Genomic DNA, 22,381 nt, shown 5'->3' on the forward strand with positions numbered 1-22,381 from the left:
CTGAATTATTCAAAAGGTCTGATGAAAATACCCTTCCACAGCATAAACTAGGACACTGAAATTTGTGATGTTTCCATGACAACAGTATGTGGTCCCTGGTGCTAAATATAGAACAGATTTTTTTCTTACACCAACACGGTGGTTCACATAGAGAGCCTATTAAATTACTAGAAGGGCTATGTCATAAACCCTCAAAGTTCCAGAAAGGTGTGAACATGGCAGCTATATTGGTCAGGGAGAAATCCAAACCAGTCTAATAGGAATGAATGGCAATAGAGGTATAATCAGAGGTTTACTTATGCAGGAAATTATAAGGCATATAAACAATTAACCTATAACAGCACAGAGGCTGAAGAGGTAGCCTAACATCTTTATGGAACACCTAACATTTTAGACATCATCCCTAAATATTTATTTTCTCAGAAGAACTGCTATGGGAGGAGGATGGAATATATGCAGAGGGAGTAAGAACCACAGAACTTTGAAAATGAACAGGATTTCTCTGTCCCCCCCCTTTCATGGAACTTAAAGGTTCTCTCAGTCTTATAATAAATCTGCAGCCTAACTTTTTTTTCTCATAGCCAGCAGCCTCACAGGGAGACCCCACCATGGAAGTGTCCTGACCTAGAAACTGTTCCATCAGGGAGGGACCCTCTGTTATACAGAGGGGTCGTAAGAGACGCACAAGTCTAGATGTGACAAGAGCATGTTGGCTAGTCTGTGTTGTTTAGCTCCATCTAGCCTCCATACACAGTCTTCCACCATGTTGCTCACATCACAAACATCAACTCCTGACAGATGAAGGGGGTCAACAACTATCTAGGGATGTGAGCAAGGAACTCATTCAGATCAGTGTACTGACCCCGAGCACTCAGGGGTACACAAGAACAGTGTTTCACAATCAACACCAGAAACCCCAAAGAAATGGGCACATTCAGATAAACAGTTGAATTAATAAAAGCTCTTTAATAAAGTATTATCCTGTGAGCAAAACAATACAAAAAGAAAAACGCATATCATGAACATCTACAACACCTAACTGGAACAGTGCACATCATTGTACTTACAATCATTACCACCCTGACCAAAGGTTCTTTGTTATAAACTGTATTATTTCATAGGTTAAACATTAACTACCCACTCACTGACACAGCGCCAACCACTGCTGACAATAACACAGTACAGCAGTGCTCACTAACCTGGCATAACGAGGAGTTTCTGTGCACTGCACCTCCAGTGAACTTAATGAAACGCACCTTCCCACGCTCCTCCTTGAGTGTACTCCAACATAATAAAAACACAGCAGGACTCACACCACATACAGTCACAAAGTCAGCATTTTAAAAACAGTTGGCTAAAAATCTCATTAGTGAATTTTCATCCCGAAGAATCATCTTCCTCCGATCGCTTTCATCTGAAGAGAGATACAGAAAAACATTCAGACTGGTGTAGAGGTGTAAATTAGTTCAGTAGATAACCTGAACAGGTAGCGGTGTAAGGATGAGTGGTCTAACCAGTTGGAAGGGACAGGTTTCTTGTCAAACCTGCTGGGGGGGGGGGTCAAGAGAAAGTAATGACTAATGTCAACTAAAAGATGTTGGACCCCACTTGTTAAGTGGTGGTTGTGGGGTGAGGGAGGGAGGTTCCAGGTTTCTGTGGTCATCTGACGGTTTTCTCAACTGGAGCTTGTGGATAGAGTGGAGGTTGTGTGTGTGGGGGTATTCTGACCTGCAGGTCAAGGGGTTGCTCCAGTGACCCTCCCAGCTTCTGCAGCGCTGCACTAAGGCCTGCCCTCAGAGCCCTGTAGTCCGGCTGGTCAGAGTACTGCAGAGCCATCACCTGAGACAGGTACCCCTGCAGCGCACCTGATACATAGTACATACAGATGCATTATATCCCACGCACACACAAAACATATTACGCTGCATACAAAAACTAATCACTAGAAAACTGGACTTACTGGAGACTTTCTTCTGTCCGAAGCAGTGACTCAGGAGACCTGGAACGTCCTCCATGTATCTGGACCATTACAGTGAAGGGTCAAGTTTGGCCACTCACTCAAGGCTTTACCATTTCATAAATACAGAATAACATTATCACAATGGCTTTGTTGCCATAGTGAGAACCTCAGCTCTCACCTCTCCTTCTCCGTGGCAATGCGGTCTGGTGTGTGTGTGAGGGAGGTCCAGGGCAGTGCCCCTGTGTACCAGCGCAGCATGCAGTAGCCCAAAGCCTGCAGGTCACTACGGCGAGACGGACCTTGGAGGTACAATCACACACAAACACTTGGTTAGAGGCAACTTGTACCTCCTCCACAGTATCTGAAGGACTGCAGATGATTGACAGGCTGTAAGATGACTCACCTGCTCCCTTGTGAGACTCCAGGCTTATAAAATCTATGGCTCCTTCATGTGGTGTTCGGCTGCTCTCACGGTACTCCACATGCCGGCCACCAGGAGAGTACCGGAAAGCATGGCAGTACCCTGCAAGGTATACCTACACACATGCATGCAGGAGTAAGAGCATAGCAGAGGGGTCTGGCAGCTACACAAACACACAACTATACAAACGCACTCTAACCTGTGTTTGTTGTGCTGGGCTGATGTAGATGTTTTCAGCATGGATATCTGCGTGAACATACTCATTTTCATGGATGAACTCCAACACATCCAACTGGAAGAGGAGGGAGAAAGGCAGAGTCAAACAGGAAGCACATCAGATAGGGAATCCTATTTTTGAAGTCATATCAGGGCCTCTATATGAGCCTGAGAGAGCACTCACTACTCTGCAGGCCAGCTGAAGGACCACTTTCTCAGACAGGAGCCCCTCCCCCTCATCCATGAAAGACTGAAGAGTTTGGCCCATGCTGGAGAAAATCAAAAACCTGAAACAAAAACAAAAACACAAATCAAATCTTATTTGTCACATGCATCGAATATACTTATTGTAGACCTTACAGTGAAATGCTTACTTACAAGCCCTTAACCAACAATACTTTAAGGTGTTAAGTAAAAAACAGAAAATAAAAATAATTCAACAGCAGCAGTAAAATAAGCGAGGCTACATACAGGGTACAGAGTCAATGTGCGGGGGGGTACTGGTTCGTCGAGGTAATTTGTACATGTAGATAGATTATATAGATTATAAACAGAGTGACAGCAGCGTAAAAGAGGGGTCTGGGTAGCCCTTTGATTAGCTGTTCAGGAGTCTTATGGCTTGGTGGTAGAAGCTGTTAAGAAGTCTTTTGGACCTCCAGTACAGTTTGCGCGCAGTAGCAGAGAGAACAGTCTATGATTACACATTCAAAACACACATATCCCCACCATATGTACAAGCAGGCAGCAACCACACATCTCAGTGTACGCACACATACCTGTAAGAGTCTGCATGGAGACCAAATCCTACACAGGTAGGAATCCCAAGGAAGTCCATCTTGGCGTGCTTTATCCACTTGTCCACTAGGTGGAGACAGCATCACAGCAGTTGGAAAGGCTCATTAGTAACTAACAGAGGCTCTACAATGGGCTTCCACCACCAGTAGTCTAGTCAGTCATAAACAAACCAAACAATTCCTTCTACTCTATACCTCAGCTTACACAACTTACATTGCCACCTATAGGTACCCATCTGAGTTGCCCATTCACATGACAGTTTGCAGCTTTGCATTAATATAAGCATGTTCCTGCCAAGTAGAACCCTACTTGAAAGTACTACTTAAGTCGTTTTTTGGGGTATCTGCACTTCACTATTCATATTTTTGACTACTTTTACTTCAATACATTCCTAAAAGAAAATTTGGAACTTTTTACTCCATACATTTTCTTTCACACCAAAAAGCACTCATTACATTTTGAATGCTTAGCAGGACAGGAAAATGGTCTAATTCACACACTTATCAGGTGAACATCCCTGGTCATCCCTACTGCCTCTGACCTGGCGGACTCACTAAACACATGCTTCGTTTGTAAATGATGTCTGAGTTTTGGAGCGTGCCCCTGGTTATCCGTAAATAATAAATGATCCCGTCTGGTTTGCTTAATGAAAGGAATTAGAAATTATTCACAACTTCAATTTGATAGTGAAGTATATTTGAGCAAATACATTTACTATTGATACTTAAGTATATTTAAAACCAAATACTTAGACTTTTACTTGGTCTATGACAATTGGGTACTTTTTCCACCACTGCCTATGGGGTAAACATCAGTGATCTGCAAGCCCTCTCTGTGACCTGCTTATGAAAGGATATTGTAACAATCTTGGCTTTGTATTCTTTAGAGCTTCTGTCAAATGTGTTACTGTACGGCCAGACCTACTTAAATGTGTAGATAGCTATGGTAAGAGAATGGGTAATGCAGTCAGGGGTCCGTTTAGAGGTGAAGTCAAGCTGAGGGCTGGCCAGGTATACGAAGGCAGATCTTGACACTCACCAGATGAGGGCTTGGCAGCTCTCTGGAGGAAGTTCTGCTCATTAAACATCTTCCCGTCCTTAGCCCCCTGCAGAAGAACAGACATCAGTATTCACCACATAACACGCAAAGCAACACTGTAGCCAACATAATCATGCTATATTAGAGAACACAGTCTGTGCAGTTACACTCACTAGTTTGAGGATGTGCTTGCAGTCACTGGAATTGGCACCTGGCCCATTCTGCAGGACTGGGGAGAGATTGAATATAAGAACAAAAAAAATAAGTGTCTGATTAAATCAGCCTGGTCCATGTTTGACACTCCTGTGTGAAACTATTCTTCAATCCTGGTCCTCGGGATCCCACAGGGTGTTGCAGATGTTTGTTCCAGCCTAGTACTAAACACACCTGAATCAGTGAATAGTCAACTAATCATCAATATTTGTTGGTGCTAGCCTGGAACAAGAGCCTATACACCTTGAGGGTACCCTGGACCAGAACTGAAGAGTGCAGTGTGACCTCTCACCTCCATAGAACATCTCTGCATCGCTCTGACTCAACAGTTTCACAAGCCTCCATTTCCTGCCAGTTGTGTCACAAAGCTCCTCCCCTTCCTGCAGTGGCTCCACAGCACATGCTCGCTTGGCCTTCTTCGCCTTCCCCTTGACTACACACACACACAGGAACATGCATATACATGCACACATACGAGGGAGGGAAAAAAAGGACCAAAACCATGAGGACAGGCTGTTGGGAGTCATTTGTTTTATTAGTTGTAAGTGGCTGTAGTTTAGACTCACCCGTGGAGGGGGACCTGGGGAGAGGTGAAGAGCCAGGTGAGAAGGCCAGCTCCACAGACGGTTCCTTTTTTATCTGTTCCACTTTTGGGGTGACAGCACGTCGTTTTCGTGGAGACATCACAGATTTGTGGCTTTGATCTGCCGATAGGGAGGACACACGTTTTCCATTTAAAAAAATGTTTTTAAAGCATCAATGAGACAATTACATTTCCAAAGCCCATCAATGGCTACGATCATTACCTTTCCTTCATTACCACTGATGATAATCATACTGCCACCGTCCCCTTACCTGTAGTACGTTTCGGGGAGGCAGTGACAGGAGGACTGGCTATACTACTAGGAGTTTCATCGTTCCGGGCCACGGGGACTGAGTTACGGGTCCTACGCAGTGGGGGACGGGTCGACACTGGACTGGGGGTGGCACAGACGAGACCTGTAAACAAATGAGAGATGTGACAAGAGCATCTTTCCATCTCCAGAAAAAGCCTTTCGGTTACTAGTCCAACACTCTAACCACTAGGCTACCCTGCCGCCCCATTACCTTCTGTGTCCCAGCCAGTCAGTTGTCCTGTGCTTGGAGTAGGACTGCTTGCATTAGCAGTCATGGTTACACCATCAGTGACATGAAGCAGAGAGACTCCAGAGGAAGCAGCCTCCACAGGTCCAGAGGGGTCCACAACACACTGCAACTTGTCCCCACAGGAGGGGCAGAACCGGAATCCAGGCTGTAGTTTGGTGCCACACTGGGGACAGAAGTGGAAAAGCATCCTGGAAACACAAAATGAGTTTTACAGACAGACAAGATCATGCTGTTTAATTAACATACTGAGCCAGAAACTTTAGCTACAAAAGGTTTTGACCATGATTGATGACTGTCCTTAAAATGTTCAAAAGCTCACAATGTAGCTAATAACATTGTTTTGTTTACATTTTGGCTTAACTCTCAAAGCTATCACAACGTTGATAGCTACGTTAGTTAACTAACATTACAGAACGATGTCTAATGAGATGTTCTAGCTATAGCTAGATAATGTACACCTTTCCTCTTTGACTTTATTTGGGCTGATCTTGCCGAAAAACACAAGGTGACATTCTTTACCATACAAATATACATAGAAAACCAAGCTAAATGCTCACGCTAAACCTAGCTAAATGCTCACGCTAAACCTAGCTAAATGCTCACGCTAAACCTAGCTAAATGCTCACGCTAAACCTAGCTAAATGCTCACGCTAGCTATCTCAACGGTGTTATTAGCAAAACAAGTTTAGACAGCTGCCATCTGTCTCCTATCGCTAGCTAGCGAAATAAATTGGTCTAGCTTCAGCTTTTTATGCTCTGGTACCTTGCTCTTTGCAATCACGGGGACCTAAATTTGTCAATAAAGATACATCCACCGGTTTCTTATTTCTAGCACATTGGAGAGCTGGAGATCCAGGGAGAGAGATAAAAAAAAAAAAAAAACGAAGTTACTGTGTGAGCCAGTAGACAAAAGAAAAGTGGTGGAGACCGGAAGCAGGTGTGTTTTATTTAATTTTATTCATAATACAAAAATAAACTTACATTGCTACATCAAACATGTCTAGCAAATCAATCACCGGTATTAACAATACTCAAACATACAAAAAATACCAATAAAATAATACAAAAAATAAACAATTTAAGTGCAATTATATTCTCTCTGAAAATATCTTATTATAATGATTCATGAAGATGTTATTCTTGTTGTTATTCACTAGGGTTAATGTTTTAATAAGATAATTCAATTCAATCAGAAAAATGTGTAATTTGGGTATAGAAGTTTGGAATTTATGTTTGTGTATAAAGTATTTGACAACAAGAATAAAAAAAATAACAATCATTTCAGTTGTTTTGTTATCATTGCAATAGTAACATATTATATATTTCATGTAAAAAATATAGGCAGTGTTCATAATGGTAAATAAGTACTTTGCAAGGTTTTCCCAAAATTCTGACACAAATTTTCATTCAAAGAACAAGTGAGACAGATTCTCACCTTTTTCACAGAAAACGCAGATATCATCAATAGCCACAAATTTGGAAATCATAGAATTACATGGATATATCTTATGTAACATTTTGAAGTGCACTTCCTTAACTTTGTTTGGTATACAGTATTTGTAAGGCCTTAACCATGCATTTTTCCAGACAATGTCAGGATTCAGCATGTTCCAAAAAAGCTTTCCTCTCGGTGTAAGTTAGTTTTGTGAAAGAAGAATTTGTCTTATATATTTATTACAACAAGATCTCTCAAGTAAGCCCACGCCTTCCAATCTGAGTTCTGGATAAACGTTGTGATCATTCCCAAAATTAAGATGAGTTTTCATAAGTGTAGTTAGACCACTGGGAACGGCTTTGATCACAGAAATAAACTCTCTGAAAGGTATTGGAAACTCTTTCAATGTTATAAATTGTTTATATGTGAGAATATTACCCTTGTGGTCGAAAATATCAAGAACAAAGTCAATATTCCTCTCATGCCAGCTGGGGTAGAACAATGACTTATTCCTTACAGTTATGTCTGGATTATTCCACAAATGAGCTTTATGAGGAGAAAAATTGTGCAGGAAACATATTTTCCAGGCCATTAAAGCTTGTTGGTGAAACCTAGTCAATTTAGCAGGTAATCTTTCAGGAATATAATTACATTTCAGTAAAAAAATTGAAGACCTCCCAATTTATTAAACACATTATTTGGAATGAAATACCATATTGAATCAGTATTGATCAAACATTTTTTCAACCAGTTTAACTTGAAAGTGTTATTTATGTCAACAAAATCCAACACTTTTAGACCGCCTTCAGCTCTTTTGTTAGAAAGGACAGATTTTTTTAGTTTGTGAGACTTATTTTTCCAGATGAATTCAAGAAAGGTCTTATTGATCTCTTTACAAGTAGCTGGATTTACACATAACGATAATGAGGGGTACACAAAACTGCCTTGGACAGAAGTACTCTCCCAAGTATAGAAAGATCTCTTTGTAGCCAATTATTAAATATATTTTTAATTCTCTTAATTTTAGGAGAGAAATTCAAATGTCTGAGTAAGTGTTTTTTTGACAGATGTATTCCTAAATATTTAACACAGTCCTTTACAGGAATATTTTCAATTTTATTATTATCGAGTCAAATAAACATAAGATTTCACATTTAGAAACATTCAGCATTAATCCTGATGCATTAGAAAATGCAGTTATAGCATTAAGGGCATGTGCGACCTGGTCTTTGTCTCTTAAGAAAAGAGTAGTATCATCAGCCAGTTAGGAAATTTTGATTTCTTTGTTAAAAATGGTTAAGCCATACAAATTTGCATTTATTCAGAATATCTAGAGATAGAAGTTCCACAACCAAAATGAATACAAATGGCGAAATTGGGCCTCACTTATGTTGATACTAAATCTTTTGGAAGAATGAAGGTTTAGTAGCACAGAACTATTTATATATTTGTAAAACATGCGAATTACTTTAATAAAATGTTCACCAAATCCAAAAAGTTTAAGAGACCTAAAGATAAATTTATGTTAAATTGTGTCAAAGGCTTTACAGAAGTCCAGAAATAGGACAACCGCATCTGAGTCTATTGCATCTGAATAATCTATAAGGTCTATAAGGTCCAATACTAAACGAATGTTAGAGGTTATGTGACGGCCCTTCATAAATCCTGTTGAGTCTCATTTATAAACACCCGGAAGCAGGTGTGTAATCATTAGCAAAACAGTTGCGTTTTGCAACGAAAACGAGAGTTTCTATTAGACAAATTCATGAAGGTCCCTCCCCGTTTCGTTATGTTTGCTTCCAGAAACTGGCATGCATGAACATGTATTTACCTGGAGTGCCTGAGGGTGGCGCTGTTAGTAATTACTACGTGATCATCTGTACTTGCACTTGACCCATGAAATCAGAATTTTTTTTTTATATAAAAAAAAAAATGTAACTAGGCAAGTCAGTTAAGAACAAATACATATTTACAATGACGGCCTACAGTGAGTTAACCGCCTTGTTCGGGGGCAGAATGACAGGGGTGACAGGGGGAATGACGGGGCAGAATGACAGATTTTTACCTTGTCAGGGATTCGATCCAGCAACCTTTCAGTTACTAGTCCAACGGTCTTGGTTACCTGCAGCCCCAGATGAACATAGTTATTTTACCCGCCTCAGTGTGCTAATATATTACATGTTGTCAGTAGTTAAAAAGTAATACAAAGAAAAAGCTCAACATTACAAAACATGGAACAAATGACACCACCAACTACTCTGAACCTAGAGGAAAATCTAGCCGAAAATTGGGAGTGTGGATCCATAAATTAAACCTTTATATCCCAGCTATATCATCTATCATCATATATCATCAGCTGTCAGAGCAGCTTACCGATCACTGTACTGTACACAGCCAATCTGTAAATAGCACACCCAACTACCTCATCCCCATATTGTTACTTATCCTCTTGCTCTTTTGCACCCCAGGATCTCTACTTGCACTTCATCATCTGCACATCTATCACTCCAGTGTTAATGCTAAATTGTAATTCTTTCACCTCCATGGCCTATTTATTGCCTTACCCTACTCTTCTACATTTGCACACACTGTACATCGATTTTTATATTGTGTTATTGACTGTATGTTTGTTTATGTGTAACTCTGTGTTGTTGTTATTGTCGCACTGCTTTGTTTTATCTTGGCCAGATCGCAGTTGTAAATGTCAACTTGTTCTCAACTGGCCTACCTGGTTAAATAAATGTGAATTAAAAATAAAGAAAATAAAAGCTAGTGGCATCTCAGAGAAATCCGAAAAAGTGAAGTGTGCCACATTCCTGCACGTAGCCGGAATACGTTTGATTTTGATGATGATGTAGATGACTTGGATGTATTAAAGTAGCTTTTCCCCGAACGTACTGTGAGACAAATCGGACGTACCCGAGGCATATCTTGTAATGTATTTTGTAATGTATTGTCCGTGAGAGACTTGAAAACGCTGAAAGTGTGTGCCGATTCCGTGCAAAAATCCAACTGCAAGGTAGTGACGTATTCTGGCCACCAGCTAGAGCCAAAAGGCAAGAAACTCCAATGTCAATAGAAATACCGTGTTCGAACTGGAATTTCAAGTGACATAAGATGCACCTGCAATACTTGGAAGATCAGCTCGTCTGCAAATGGGCTTAATAAAGAGTATATTCAAGCTTGAACAAAGGACAGAGACTGACATTTGGAGTTTATATGAAGATTTATTCACAGGACTTGGATGTGTTGCAGGAGTTCATCACATGCAAAAAGACCCAGAAGTCACACCAGTGGTTCCCTCACCCAGAAAAGTGCATGTAGCACAAAAAAAAAACTTGAAAAGGAACTGAACTGCATGGAAAACATGGATGGCAAACTGAGCCTACTGAATGGGTAAACAGCTTGGTGACAATCGTGAAGCCAAACAAAATATGGGTATGCATTGACCCACAGGATCTCAACAAAGCCATCAAGAGAGAACATTTTTTATTTTATTTTACCTTTATTTAACCAGGCAAGTCAGTTAAGAACAAATTCTTATTTTCAATGATGGCCTAGGAACAGTGGGTTAACTGCCTGTTCAGGGGCAGAACGACAGATTTGTACCTTGTCAGCTCGGGGGTTTTGAACTTGCAACCTTCACTAGTCCAATGCTCTAACCACTAGGCTACCCCGAGGGTGGCGCTGTTAGTAATTACTATGTGATCATCTGTACTTGCACTTGACCCATGAAATCAGATTTAAAAAAATATATATATATATATTATCCTTTACGTACCATTGAAGAGGTAGTTGCTGAAATGCTTAACGCCAAGATATTTTCAGTAGTTGATGCAAACCAAGGATTCTGGCAAATCTGGATGAAGAGAGCTCCCGACTCTTCACGTTCGATACGCCGTTCATTCAAGATACTGCTGTTCGGAATCGCGTCCGCTCCAGAGGTGTCCCAGAGGTTCCTCTCACAGCATTTGGAAGGTGTTGTAAACATCATGGATGACATTCTTGTTTGGTGTGATGACACAGAGCAGCACGGCCAGAGACTGAGACAGCTACTGGACAGCGAGAGAAGCATCAACTTGAAACTGAATAAGGACAAGTGCAAACTCAGAATGACAGAAATTCACTACATTGCACGTGAAGGCCTGAAACCAGACTCCGAAAACGTCAGACCAATACAATAAATGCCAGAGGACAAAGGAGCACTTCAGAGGTTCATGTGAATATTGCAGTATCTCAAAGTTCATCCCAAATCTCTTTTTGGGGCTATAAAGAACCTTTATGGCTATAAAGAACCTTTATGGTTCTTTATGGTTCTTTATGGTCCCAAAAAGGGTTGTTGCCATAGTGGATCCCTTTTTTGTGCTATTTCGAACCATGGTTGTTTATAGAACCTTCAAAAAAACATCTCATTGACTGAATCTATATATAATCCTCACATAATGTTTCACACGTAATGTATAATATGTAGCCGACGGCAGGTGATCCAATGTCTCGTTATTATTTTTTTCTTATTGTATGTTTGTATATATAATTATAATTATTTTTTTTGTTACGCTCGTCTGTTACTGTCACTTTGTCCTATCGTTGTCTAATATCTTTTCAATTTTGTTTTGAATGTTCTTAATTGGAAAATGCAAAAATAAAATATTATTATTATTTATTTATTTTAATCTTTATGGAGAATGGTTCTATAAATCCTTCCTCAATCTCAAAGGTTCTTTGTAGATACTTTTGAAGACCCATACACGTTTGTTTTTAATTCTGGTTAGCCATATTATATTGTAAAAATTCCATAACTGTTATTATTGTGTTCATTTATAAGTTGAATCAGGTGTGCTAGCTCTGGAACTGCTGGGGGACACACACACAACCGTTCTCAATTGACAGAAGGCCATACGCGAGTCTTTCACAAGACAAGGTCACTGGTCATATACTGTATAGTGGCATAACACAACACATTAGATAAACTGGAATGACACTCAGTCATGTTTGCACAAAAAGAGCTGTGAGGAAACAACGCCTCAAAATATTCAAATGAGCCGCAGCCCAGCGACAATCTATTTATCACTAAAAGAGCAAAGAACCCCTTTGTGAACTGAAAGAACCATTGAAAAGCTCAAATGGTTCTTGGAGTTATGGTTCAACATAGAACCATCACCCTTCCCAAATAACCCGTGAGGAACCCTCTTTTCTTAGTGTGCAAGTGAATCTATAGTCCACAAGATGCTGCAGGCTACCTGGAGAAACACAACAATTATTTACAAATGTGTCGGCTATAGACCCGTGGCATACCGGGTATAATGTTGTTTTAAAAACATTTTATCTGCTGTTGTGCCCTTGAGCACCTGCTCACCATCCAGGGGTGCTGCACAGTGGCTGACCCTGTGCCTCTCAACATGAGCCAAGCTTTTCCAGTGTTCAGGAGTGATTAAGTTCTACTTTATAAACATGCAGACAGGGACAGACCAACACACACTAATTTGCATGCATTATTAGAAAACAGAAACCAACCCTCTGCTTCATGAATTTGCATTTGAATTTGCATTTGAAAACATAGATGACAGGTTGAAATAAACTCCAAAGGGCTTGATTTAGGCTACCTAGAAACCTGTAACACAACTGAACAGAAACATCCAGAAGAGAGACATAGCAGATACAAACACCAATGGAAAGATCTGAGGACGAGGATTAATAACTCACCAGGACAGTTGCTTGAGAGACAATGTGGGTGCGTGTCGGACATGTTTTCCTCCTCACTTGGACTGTGCTGAATGTCAGAGCTGAATACTTCATCTGCACCCACAGAAATACAAATATAAAACACTATTGCAACTGTACAGTCATAATATCCATGCAACAACTAGACTGTCATACAGGTGAGACCTTCCAGCTCTTATTTAAAAAATATTTCATAATAAATTATTGCTTCCCTTTGAGCTGCGCAATCATTATCAATACATTATTAATTGCTCTACTACAATACTGTATAACTGTGCTTATACAGTATAGTCCTGTTTACACCTGACTACTTTTTAGACAAATAAAATGCCTGTTCAGTGGTGTGTCGAAACCTTCTCTAAAGGTTTCAAGTAAGTAAAAAGTAAGTAAAAAAGGTAGTTTACGCTTGCAGAGAGACAAAAAAGCCATAGCTGACGCTCTTACAAGGTGGCATATTCCAATTGTCTGAAAAGGATATGATTGTATCAAAGCAACATGTTTCTTTTGTTTACATGGTGATGTGATTTTTTTTCTTTGTTTCTTTTTCCTAGTACAAAAGTGCGATGAGTTCTATAGAAGTACAATATTCAACTGTATGACAGAACATGACAAATGGTAGTCAATTTTACAGGTAGGTGGATCTAGCATTCAAACACTTTGGTTTGGTGTGTGGATTTAATGGTATAAAATGAAGGATGATTAGAGCCATGTATAAAGTTTGGCGAAGGTAAATGCAGTTGATATGGTTAAATGTTAAACTCTGATCCTATCAATTCCAACACACCAGGGGAACTTTATGAAGCAACCATGCTGTTAAGAAGCCTCAGTCCGCTACATATGATAGCATCTTCACTCTTTTTCAATTTTTTAGATAAATGCTGTTCTTCCACTACCACGACAACAGCCACTACTTCTACTCCTACCACCACCACCAAAGAAACTACCCATAAAACTACTGCTGCTACTCTTTCTTCAACCATTGAAACAACTCCTGTACCATTGACAACTCCTTCCTCTCCCCCCATTACCTCACCCAGCTCTACTACACCTTCTCCAATCCCTTCCACCAACACCTTCACAACTCCTGTCCTTACCACTACCACAACTCTCACTACTTCAGCTACCTCTCCTGATCAGGAAGTCAGTCTTGCTGTGGAGATTAATCTGACAGACTACACTGGGATGAAAGTCTATGTATCTGCAACCAAGGTGAGCATAATCAGGTCTGCCCTACACTCTTAGAGAAAAAATGTGTGACCTACAACCTAAAGTGTTCTTTGGCTGTCCCCATAGGCAGGGCCGGATTAAGAAATCATAGGCCCCGGCGCATTAGTTGTTTTAGAAAATGTATTTTATTTAATAGGGCCCCCACACTTCCCGACACACTATCATTTTCTGTAAACAAATCCATGCAGCAAGATGGATTTGCCACTGGAACAGTAAATACACACACTGAACAAAACTATAAATGCAACATGTCGTGTTGGTCCCATGTTTCATGAGCTGAAATATAAGATCCCAGACATTTTCCATACGCACAACAAACTTCTTTCTCTAAAATGTTGTGCACATTTGTTTACATCCCTGTTAGTGAGCATTTCTCCTTTGCCAAGATAATCCATCCACCCGAGGTGTGGCATATGAAGAAGCTGATTAAACAGCATGTTCATTATACAGATGCGCCTTGTGCTGGGGACAATATAAGACCACTCTAAGATGTCTCAAGTTGAGGGAGTGTGTAATTGGCATGCTGACTGCAAGAATGTCCACCAGAGCTGTTGCAAGAGAATTTAATTTTCCTTTCTCTACTACCTCAACATAATTTTAGAGAATTTGGCAGTACGTCCAACCGGCCTCACAACTACTTTTTCTTGCCACTGTGTGTGTATGTATATATATATATATATATGTGTGTGTGTATATATGTGTGTGTATGTGTGTGTATATATATATATATACAGTGGGGCAAAAAAGTATTTAGTCAGCCACCAATTGTGCAAGTTCTCCCACTTAAAAAGATGAGAGAGGCCTGTAATTTTCATCATAGGTACATTTCAACTATGACAGACAAAATTAGAAAGAAAAACCAGAAAATCACATTGTAGGATTTTTAATGAATTTATTTGCAAATTATGGTGGAAAATAAGTATTTGGTCACCTACAAACAAGCAAGATTTCTGTCTCTCACAGACCTGTAACTTCTTCTTTAAGAGGTTCCTCTGTCCTCCACTTGTTACCTGTATTAATGGCACCTGTTTGAACTTGTTATCAGTATAAAAGACACCTGTCCACAACCTCAAACAGTCACACTCCAAACTCCACTATGGCCAAGACCAAAGAGCTGTCAAAGGACACCAGAAAGAAAATTTTAGACCTGCACCAGGCTGGGAAGTCTGAATCTGCAATAGGTAAGCAGCTTGGTTTGAAGAAATCAACTGTGGGAGCAATTATTAGGAAATGGAAGACATACAAGACCACTGATAATCTCCCTCGATCTGGGGCTCCACGCAAGATCTCATCCCGGGGGTCAAAATGATCACAAGAACGGTGAGCAAAAATCCCAGAACCACACGGGGGGACCTAGTGAATGACCTGCAGAGAGCTGGGACCAAAGTAACAAAGCCTACCATCAGTAACACACTACGCCGCCAGGGACTCAAATCCTGCAGTGCCAGACGTGTCCCCCTGCTTAAGCCAGGCCCGTCTGAAGTTTGCTAGAGAGCATTTGGATGATCCAGAAGAAGATTGGAAGAATGTCATTTAATTGAAATGTTTTATTGTACCTTTATTTAACCAGGCAAGTCAGTTAAGAACACATTCTTATTTTCAATGACGTTCTGGGAACAGTGGGTTAACTGCCTGTTCAGGGACAGAACGACAGATTTGTACCTTGTCAGCTCGGGGGTTTGAACTCGCAACCTTCCGGTTACTAGTCCAACACTTAACCACTAGTCATATGGTCAGATGAAAAACTCAACTGATGGTAAAAACTCAACTCGTCGTGTTTGGAGGACTGTGAAGCATGGGGGTGGAAACATCATGCTTTGGGGCTGTTTTTTTGCAAAGGGACCAGGACAACTGATCCGTGTAAAGGAAAGAATGAATGGGGCCATGTATCGTGAGATTTTGAGTGAAAACCTCCTTCCATCAGCAAGGGCATTGAAGATGAAACGTGGCTGGGTATTTCAGCATGACAATGATCCCAAACACACCGCCCGGGCAACGAAGGAGTGGCTTCGTAAGAAGCATTTCAAGGTCCTGGAGTGGCCTAGCCAGTCTCCAGATCACAACCCCATAGAAAATCTTTGGAGGCAGTTGAAAGTCCGTGTTGCCCAGCAAAAGCCTACAATGTGATTTTTCTGGATTTTTTTTCTCATTTTGTCTGTCATAGTTGAAGAGTACCTATGATGAAAATTACAGGCCTCTCTCATCTTTTTAAGTGGGAGAACTTGCACAATTGGTGGCTGACTAAATACTTTTTTGCCCCACTGTATGTGTGTGTGTATATATACAGTGCCTTGCGAAAGTATTCGGCCCACTTGAACTTTGCCACCTTTTGCCACATTTCAGGCTTCAAACATAAAGAATCAACAACAAGTGGGACACAATCATGAAGTGGAACGACATTTATTGGATATTTCAAACTTTTTTAACAAATCAAAAACTGAAAAATTGGGCGTGCAAAATTATTCAGCCCCTTTACTTTCAGTGCAGCAAACTCTCTCCAGAAGTTCAGTGAGGATCTCTGAATGATCCAATGTTGACCTAAATGACTAATGATGATACATATCATAAATACAATCCACCTGTGTGTAATCAAGTCTCCGTATAAATGCACCTGCAATGTGATAGTCTCAGAGGTCCGTTAAAAGCACAGAGAGCATCATGAAGAACAAGGAACACACCAGGCAGGTCCAAGATACTGTTGTGAAGAAGTTTAAAGCCGGATTTGGATACAAAAAGATTTCCCAAGCTTTAAACATCCCGAGGAGCACTGTGCAAGTGATAATATTGAAATGGAAGGAGTATCAGACCACTGCAAATCTACCAAGACCTGGCCGTCCCTCTAAACTTTCAGCTCATACAAGGAGGAGACTGATCAGAGATGCAGCCAAGAGGCCCATGATCACTCTGGATGAACTGCAGAGATCTACAGCTGAGGTGGGAGACTCTGTCCATAGGACAACAATCAGTCGTATATTGCAAAAATCTGGCCTTCATGGAAGAGTGGCAAGAAGAAAGCCATTTCTTAAAGATATCCATAAAAAGTGTTGTTTAAAGTTTGCCACAAGCCACCTGGGAGACACACCAAACATGTGGAAGAAGGTGCTCTGGTCAGATGAAACCAAAATTGAACCTTTTGGCAACAATGCAAAATGTTATGTTTGGCGTAAAAGCAACACAGCTCATTACCCTGAACACACCATCCCCACTGTCAAACATGGTGGTGGCAGCATCATGGTTTGGGCCTGCTTTTCTTCAGCAGGGACAGGGAAGATGGTTAAAATTGGTTCGGAAGATCGATGGAGCCAAATACAGGACCATTCTGGAAGAAAACCTGATGGAGTCTGCAAAAGACCTGAGACTGGGACGGAGATTTGTCTTCCAACAAGACAATGATCCAAAACACAAAGCAAAATCTACAATGGAATGGTTCAAAAATAAAAATATCCAGGTGTTAGAATGGCCAATTCAAAGTCCAGACCTGAATCCAATCGAGAATCTGTGGAAAGAACTGAAAACTGCTGTTCACAAATGCTCTCCATCCAACCTCACTGAGCTCGAGCTGTTTTGCAAGGAGGAATGGGAAAAAATGTCAGTCTCTCGATGTGCAAAACTGATAGAGACATACCCCAAGCGACTTACAGCTGTAATCGCAGCAAAAGGTGGCGCTACAAAGTATTAACTTAAGGGGGCTGAATAATTTTGCACGCCCAATTTTTCAGTTTTTGATTTGTAAAAAAAGTTTGAAATATCCAATAAATGTCGTTCCACTTCATGATTGTGTCCCACTTGTTGTTGATTCTTCACAAAAAAAAAAATACTGTTTTATATCTTTATGTTTGAAGCCTGAAATGTGGCAAAAGGTCGCAAAGTTGAAGGGGGCCGAATACTTTCGCAAGGCACTGTGTATATTTATATATATATATCACACACACACACACACACACACACGCACACGCACGAAAAAGTAGTTGTGAGGCCGGTTAGACGTACTGCCAAAATCTCTAAAACGAAGTTGAGGCAACAAAAATAATAACATTTTTATATATATATATATAAATGTTTTTTTGTGTGTTTTTTTTTTGCCTCCGGTCCCCCATGGGCCTGTGCCCTAGCGAGGAACCCTTTTGAGTGTACATACAGCATATCAGATATAAGCAACCTCTACCTTCCAATACATATCAGCACCAAACGACTGTCAACTCCAACCAAATCCAACAGTCCACGAATATCAACACAAAAATCCTCTCAATTATATACTATAACAAGAACATCTCAACACAGCATTCATCTGTACATCTCAAACTAAGCACATAATACATTTACAACTACTCACTCTTCATGAAGAATTTCTCAATAAATATTTGTGTGTAAGTAATATACAGACCTATGTATCTGAGTAGGAGATGGAGTTGTCACTGGTACAGTAAGTGCATTAGTGTACATGTAAGTATCAGTATGAGGGTGTTTATGCATCTCTCCCTAGATCTCATTCAACATCGCAGAGATTTTGAACCCTGAACTCGAGGTGAACCTGCCCCCCAACCTTCTCTCAGGGCTAAAGCGTAGACACACCCCTGACATGGTTAAGTTCATCTTCTCTGTGCTTAAAACCTCACCACCAAATTGGGTGAGTTACCATGCACTCCCAAGTTGCACATCACATGGCTAAAACATCTTAAACTTTTGTCAGGAATAATGTGTGTGTCTGTGTGTAGACCGTAGAGGGACAACTTGGTAAGATTCTCTTTGGTATTGAAGTTGAGAACATAACCATCTCTCACCTGTCAACACCATTCAACATGACCTTCAAACACAAATCTGAACTACAGGTAGCTACTTTCAAAATCAATTTACCAGTGGTAAGATTTAAACAAGCTGCTTACACTGTCATTTTCTTTTCTTCAGGAAAAAGAGAATACAACGTGTGTCTACCACAACCAGAGTCGTAAATATGGACTGCATATCTTTGCATAACTAATGGCCAATTGTGTATCAAATCAATAAATATGGGCTAATGCTTCGATTTGATACAGCATGATATAAAGCAGAATGACTTATTCAAGAATGACTCGGTTGATCTGTTGTATACGAACGTCTGTTTCTTATTGTTGAAGGAGGTGAATGGGTCACTGATGGCTGCCACACCCTGAGGCTCACTAACCAGACCATCTGTAGCTGTGACCACTTCTCCTTTTTTGCCCTCATGGTGAGATGATCCTACTTTTCATGTTACTTTCCAGATTATATCTTAGTGTTTGCCATTTCCTTTCCTGACATCTATTCATGGGCAACATTTGCATATTTCCAGACTCAAAAAGTCAGCTCGTTACCATAGTGCCCATGAGATGAATAGTCAATGCATTGAGGTTGTGTTCCAATATCCATACCCGCTTCTTGTTTAGTACGCACAGCCAAAATAATATACAAATGGTATGCAGATAGCCTTAGGGTTCTCAAATCCTTATAAATGTATTTGCAGCATGATGTCACTGCTCCCACAGATCCCTGATATGAAGCTGAGTGAGGTCCATGCCAGGACACTGAGTGTACTCACCTGTGTGGGCGGAGCCATCTCTGTGTTCTTCTGCACCATCACCTTACTGACACACTGTCTTCAGCATTCGTGAGTGACATCTATCAAGCAAACACACACTTTTTAAATACTTCAATTGAACCCACAAATCACATTACAGTCGAGAAGGATTCAAACATCTAATAGGTCATGGATACAGTATATGGACACTTATGGTTACAGAAAGCACATTCTTCTCCATACAGCCCCGCTGCCCATGACAGCTGACACAGAGCAGTACCTCGCTAGCTGCTTTGTCCTACGCAGGTCTGCAATCTGAAGCCCACATACTGTCAGCCTATGTACATGGCAGAGGCTCCCAAATATCAGCACTACAAGTCAAAAGAGCAACTGTATACAAGAAAACATCAAACCAGCCTCCACTGACAAGACTGTTTGTGAATAAGCACTAACGGTGGTACTGTCTGTCTCACCTCACTAGCTATCAGGTCAATGAGGCGGTCAAGTCTAGCTATGTATAAATCCTTGTATGAACGGTAACCAACCACACACACAATCTTTCTCTCTTTCAGACGGAAATCTACTGACCATGCCATGCTGGTTCATCTCCAGTTGGTGGCATCTCTGTTGTTACTCAACCTGCTGCTCTTGACCAGTGTGGGTTTGGCCTTTGTGGGCCCTGCATCTATGGCCCCTGGCCTGTGTCCTGCTGTGGCCGCCCTGCTGCACTACTCACTGCTCTGCTGCTTCACCTGGATGGGCCTGGAGGCTCTGCATCTGTACAGGCTGCTGGTCCTGGTCTACAACACCTACATGAGACACTACCTGCTGAAGCTGAGCCTGCTGGGCTGGGGTAAGAACAGCACTGTCAAAACAGATACCACAGTTAAACAGTCAGCGACAGTTAACATGTACAGACCAGCAGTAAACTGACAATCAAAAGTCTCAAATCTGTCTCCTCTCAGGTGTTCCTGCTTTGGTTGTATCCATAGTCGCCGCTGTCAGTACAGATTTCTATGGGCTGAATAACAGAATGTGAGTTTATTAACAAAACACATCATATTGGTGCATTGCAGGCCAGCCCTTAGAAGGACTTTCTCCCTGATACACAGGTGCTGGATCAAAGACTCTGGTGTGCAGTACGGCTCTGTTGTGGCTTACCTGATAGTGGTCCTGCTCTTCAATAGCACCATCTTCGCCATCGTCATCACAACGATGCTCAAGCTGCGCTCTGTCACGTCGCCGCAGGGGAAGAGGCAGAGCCGCAACACCACCTGCAGCGTTCTTGGGTTGACCTGCATCCTGGGCCTCACCTGGGGGGTGGGCTTCTTCTCCATGGGCTACACCAACTATGTCATCCTCTACATCTTTACCATCCTCAACTCACTGCAGGGTAAACTCTCATCCTTATCGGAGGGAGCCAACGACATAGAAAATAAAGTATCTTTCCATAAGAGTGAGAAAACAAGCAAGTAACATAGGGGTGAAAGATATCCCGTACATACAATCTAACATCGCAATTTTACATTTCTAACACTGCAGATAGCAATAATGTACTGCTGAGCTCCACAGACAAGTGTGGCTGTTCTACACAGTATATTTCTTTCTGAACATTCAGCAATGTTGCGTTCTCCGGATACACCTCTGCTCTGCTAGTTTATGACACTGCATCCTGTTTTCCACAGGGTTCTTCCTGTTCCTATGGCTCTGCGTTAAGAGACTGCGGGGGGCAGAGCAGAGTTCCATGACAACTGGACAGAGCTCAAGCACCCACATTCTCTCCGTTGGAAGCGAGGTCTGGCCCTCTTCTGGAAGAACAAGGCAGTCAGTGCAAGAGGGAGCAATTGCTGACAATATAGCTAAGTTCTGACCAAAAGCTGACTTTAGTTTGTGATGCTTAAACCTGAATCTGAAATTACCTCTAGGATCTTTCTTTGGGGTTCTAATCTCCCTGGTGTACATGCACCGAACATCCATAGGCTGGAGCCACCTGGAAGCTCGGTGCATGTACATATAACAGTGTGAACAGTGTGTTAGGCCGAGAAACATTATTTAGATGGCTGTTTTATTGTTGTTGAAAACTTGAAATGTACATAATGCGAAGGGACCTTGTTTCTAACACACACACACACAATCACCCTCCCAGACATTACTGCTTCAAAGATAACAACCCTAAGGGCAATAAAATAGGGGGTTTGGGGCCATTCTCTTTCAAAAGTTCAAACACAGACCCCCCCAGTTCAACCAGGTACCAAGACATCAATCATCATGACAACTTCAAAGGAATAGATACAATATATGCAAAAATTAGCACACCCTCTAACGCGTGAGAACAGGAACCGGATGCCCATATATGGGCATAAGCACGTGATCCGTTTCCCGCCAGGATGTCCTGAATGGATGCCCAAATATGGGCAGGCACACGTCATCATGACATAGGGTCATAAATCAAAAGTTTCACGTGCACCGTCTACTTTATTCTCTCTGATGACAGTTCGGTTGTCATCCGAGACATTCTCATCAATGATAAGATGACAAACTCTACAGTGGAAAGTCTACACATCAGAGTTATCGGATTCACATGGAAATGTTGTTCAATTTGCATATGAAATTATTTGTGATGGGATGAAATGTGATTTTAGCTTCTAAAATGTGAGATGTGGGTTTTCATAAGAT

The 22,381-nt window shown here is 41.2% G+C and overlaps 2 protein-coding genes across 5 annotated transcripts; one reads left to right on the forward strand and one right to left on the reverse strand.

Moving 5' to 3' along the window:
- Positions 1–941: 941 nt before the first annotated feature.
- On the reverse strand, positions 942–20,280 carry LOC109888253 (inactive serine/threonine-protein kinase VRK3). 3 transcript variants are annotated; one of them, XM_031811897.1, is made up of 16 exons: positions 19,727–20,280; positions 12,928–13,020; positions 5,751–5,977; positions 5,499–5,642; positions 5,210–5,347; positions 4,936–5,076; positions 4,604–4,659; positions 4,431–4,497; positions 3,374–3,458; positions 2,782–2,884; positions 2,581–2,673; positions 2,364–2,496; positions 2,139–2,259; positions 1,961–2,019; positions 1,729–1,865; positions 942–1,414 (listed from the first exon to the last, which is right to left on the reverse strand). In XM_031811897.1, the coding sequence occupies exons 3-16, from the start codon at positions 5,974–5,976 to the stop codon at positions 1,391–1,393; spliced, it is 1,527 nt and encodes a 508-aa protein (XP_031667757.1). In that variant the 5' UTR covers position 5,977; positions 12,928–13,020; positions 19,727–20,280; the 3' UTR covers positions 942–1,390. The 3 variants fall into 3 exon arrangements, with proteins under 3 accessions (XP_031667757.1, XP_020335036.1, XP_020335030.1); XM_020479447.2 differs by lacking the exons at positions 12,928–13,020; positions 19,727–20,280 and adding an exon at positions 6,553–6,730 and having other exon boundaries at positions 5,751–5,952; XM_020479441.2 differs by lacking the exons at positions 12,928–13,020; positions 19,727–20,280 and adding an exon at positions 6,553–6,730.
- LOC109874674 (adhesion G protein-coupled receptor G3) lies at positions 12,992–22,232 on the forward strand. Of its 2 annotated transcripts, none has more exons than XM_031811878.1 (12): positions 12,992–13,103; positions 13,497–13,576; positions 13,983–14,154; positions 18,656–18,799; positions 18,888–19,001; positions 19,078–19,117; positions 19,287–19,378; positions 19,674–19,795; positions 20,278–20,558; positions 20,671–20,740; positions 20,818–21,098; positions 21,391–22,232. In XM_031811878.1, the coding sequence occupies exons 2-12, from the start codon at positions 13,551–13,553 to the stop codon at positions 21,573–21,575; spliced, it is 1,527 nt and encodes a 508-aa protein (XP_031667738.1). In that variant the 5' UTR covers positions 12,992–13,103; positions 13,497–13,550; the 3' UTR covers positions 21,576–22,232. The 2 variants fall into 2 exon arrangements, with proteins under 2 accessions (XP_031667738.1, XP_031667727.1); XM_031811867.1 differs by having other exon boundaries at positions 13,025–13,103; positions 13,817–14,154.
- The last annotated feature ends 149 nt before the right edge of the window (positions 22,233–22,381 follow it).

The sequence above is a fragment of the Oncorhynchus kisutch genome, linkage group LG3 (assembly GCF_002021735.2).
Source record: "Oncorhynchus kisutch isolate 150728-3 linkage group LG3, Okis_V2, whole genome shotgun sequence".
Lineage (NCBI taxonomy): Eukaryota > Metazoa > Chordata > Actinopteri > Salmoniformes > Salmonidae > Oncorhynchus > Oncorhynchus kisutch.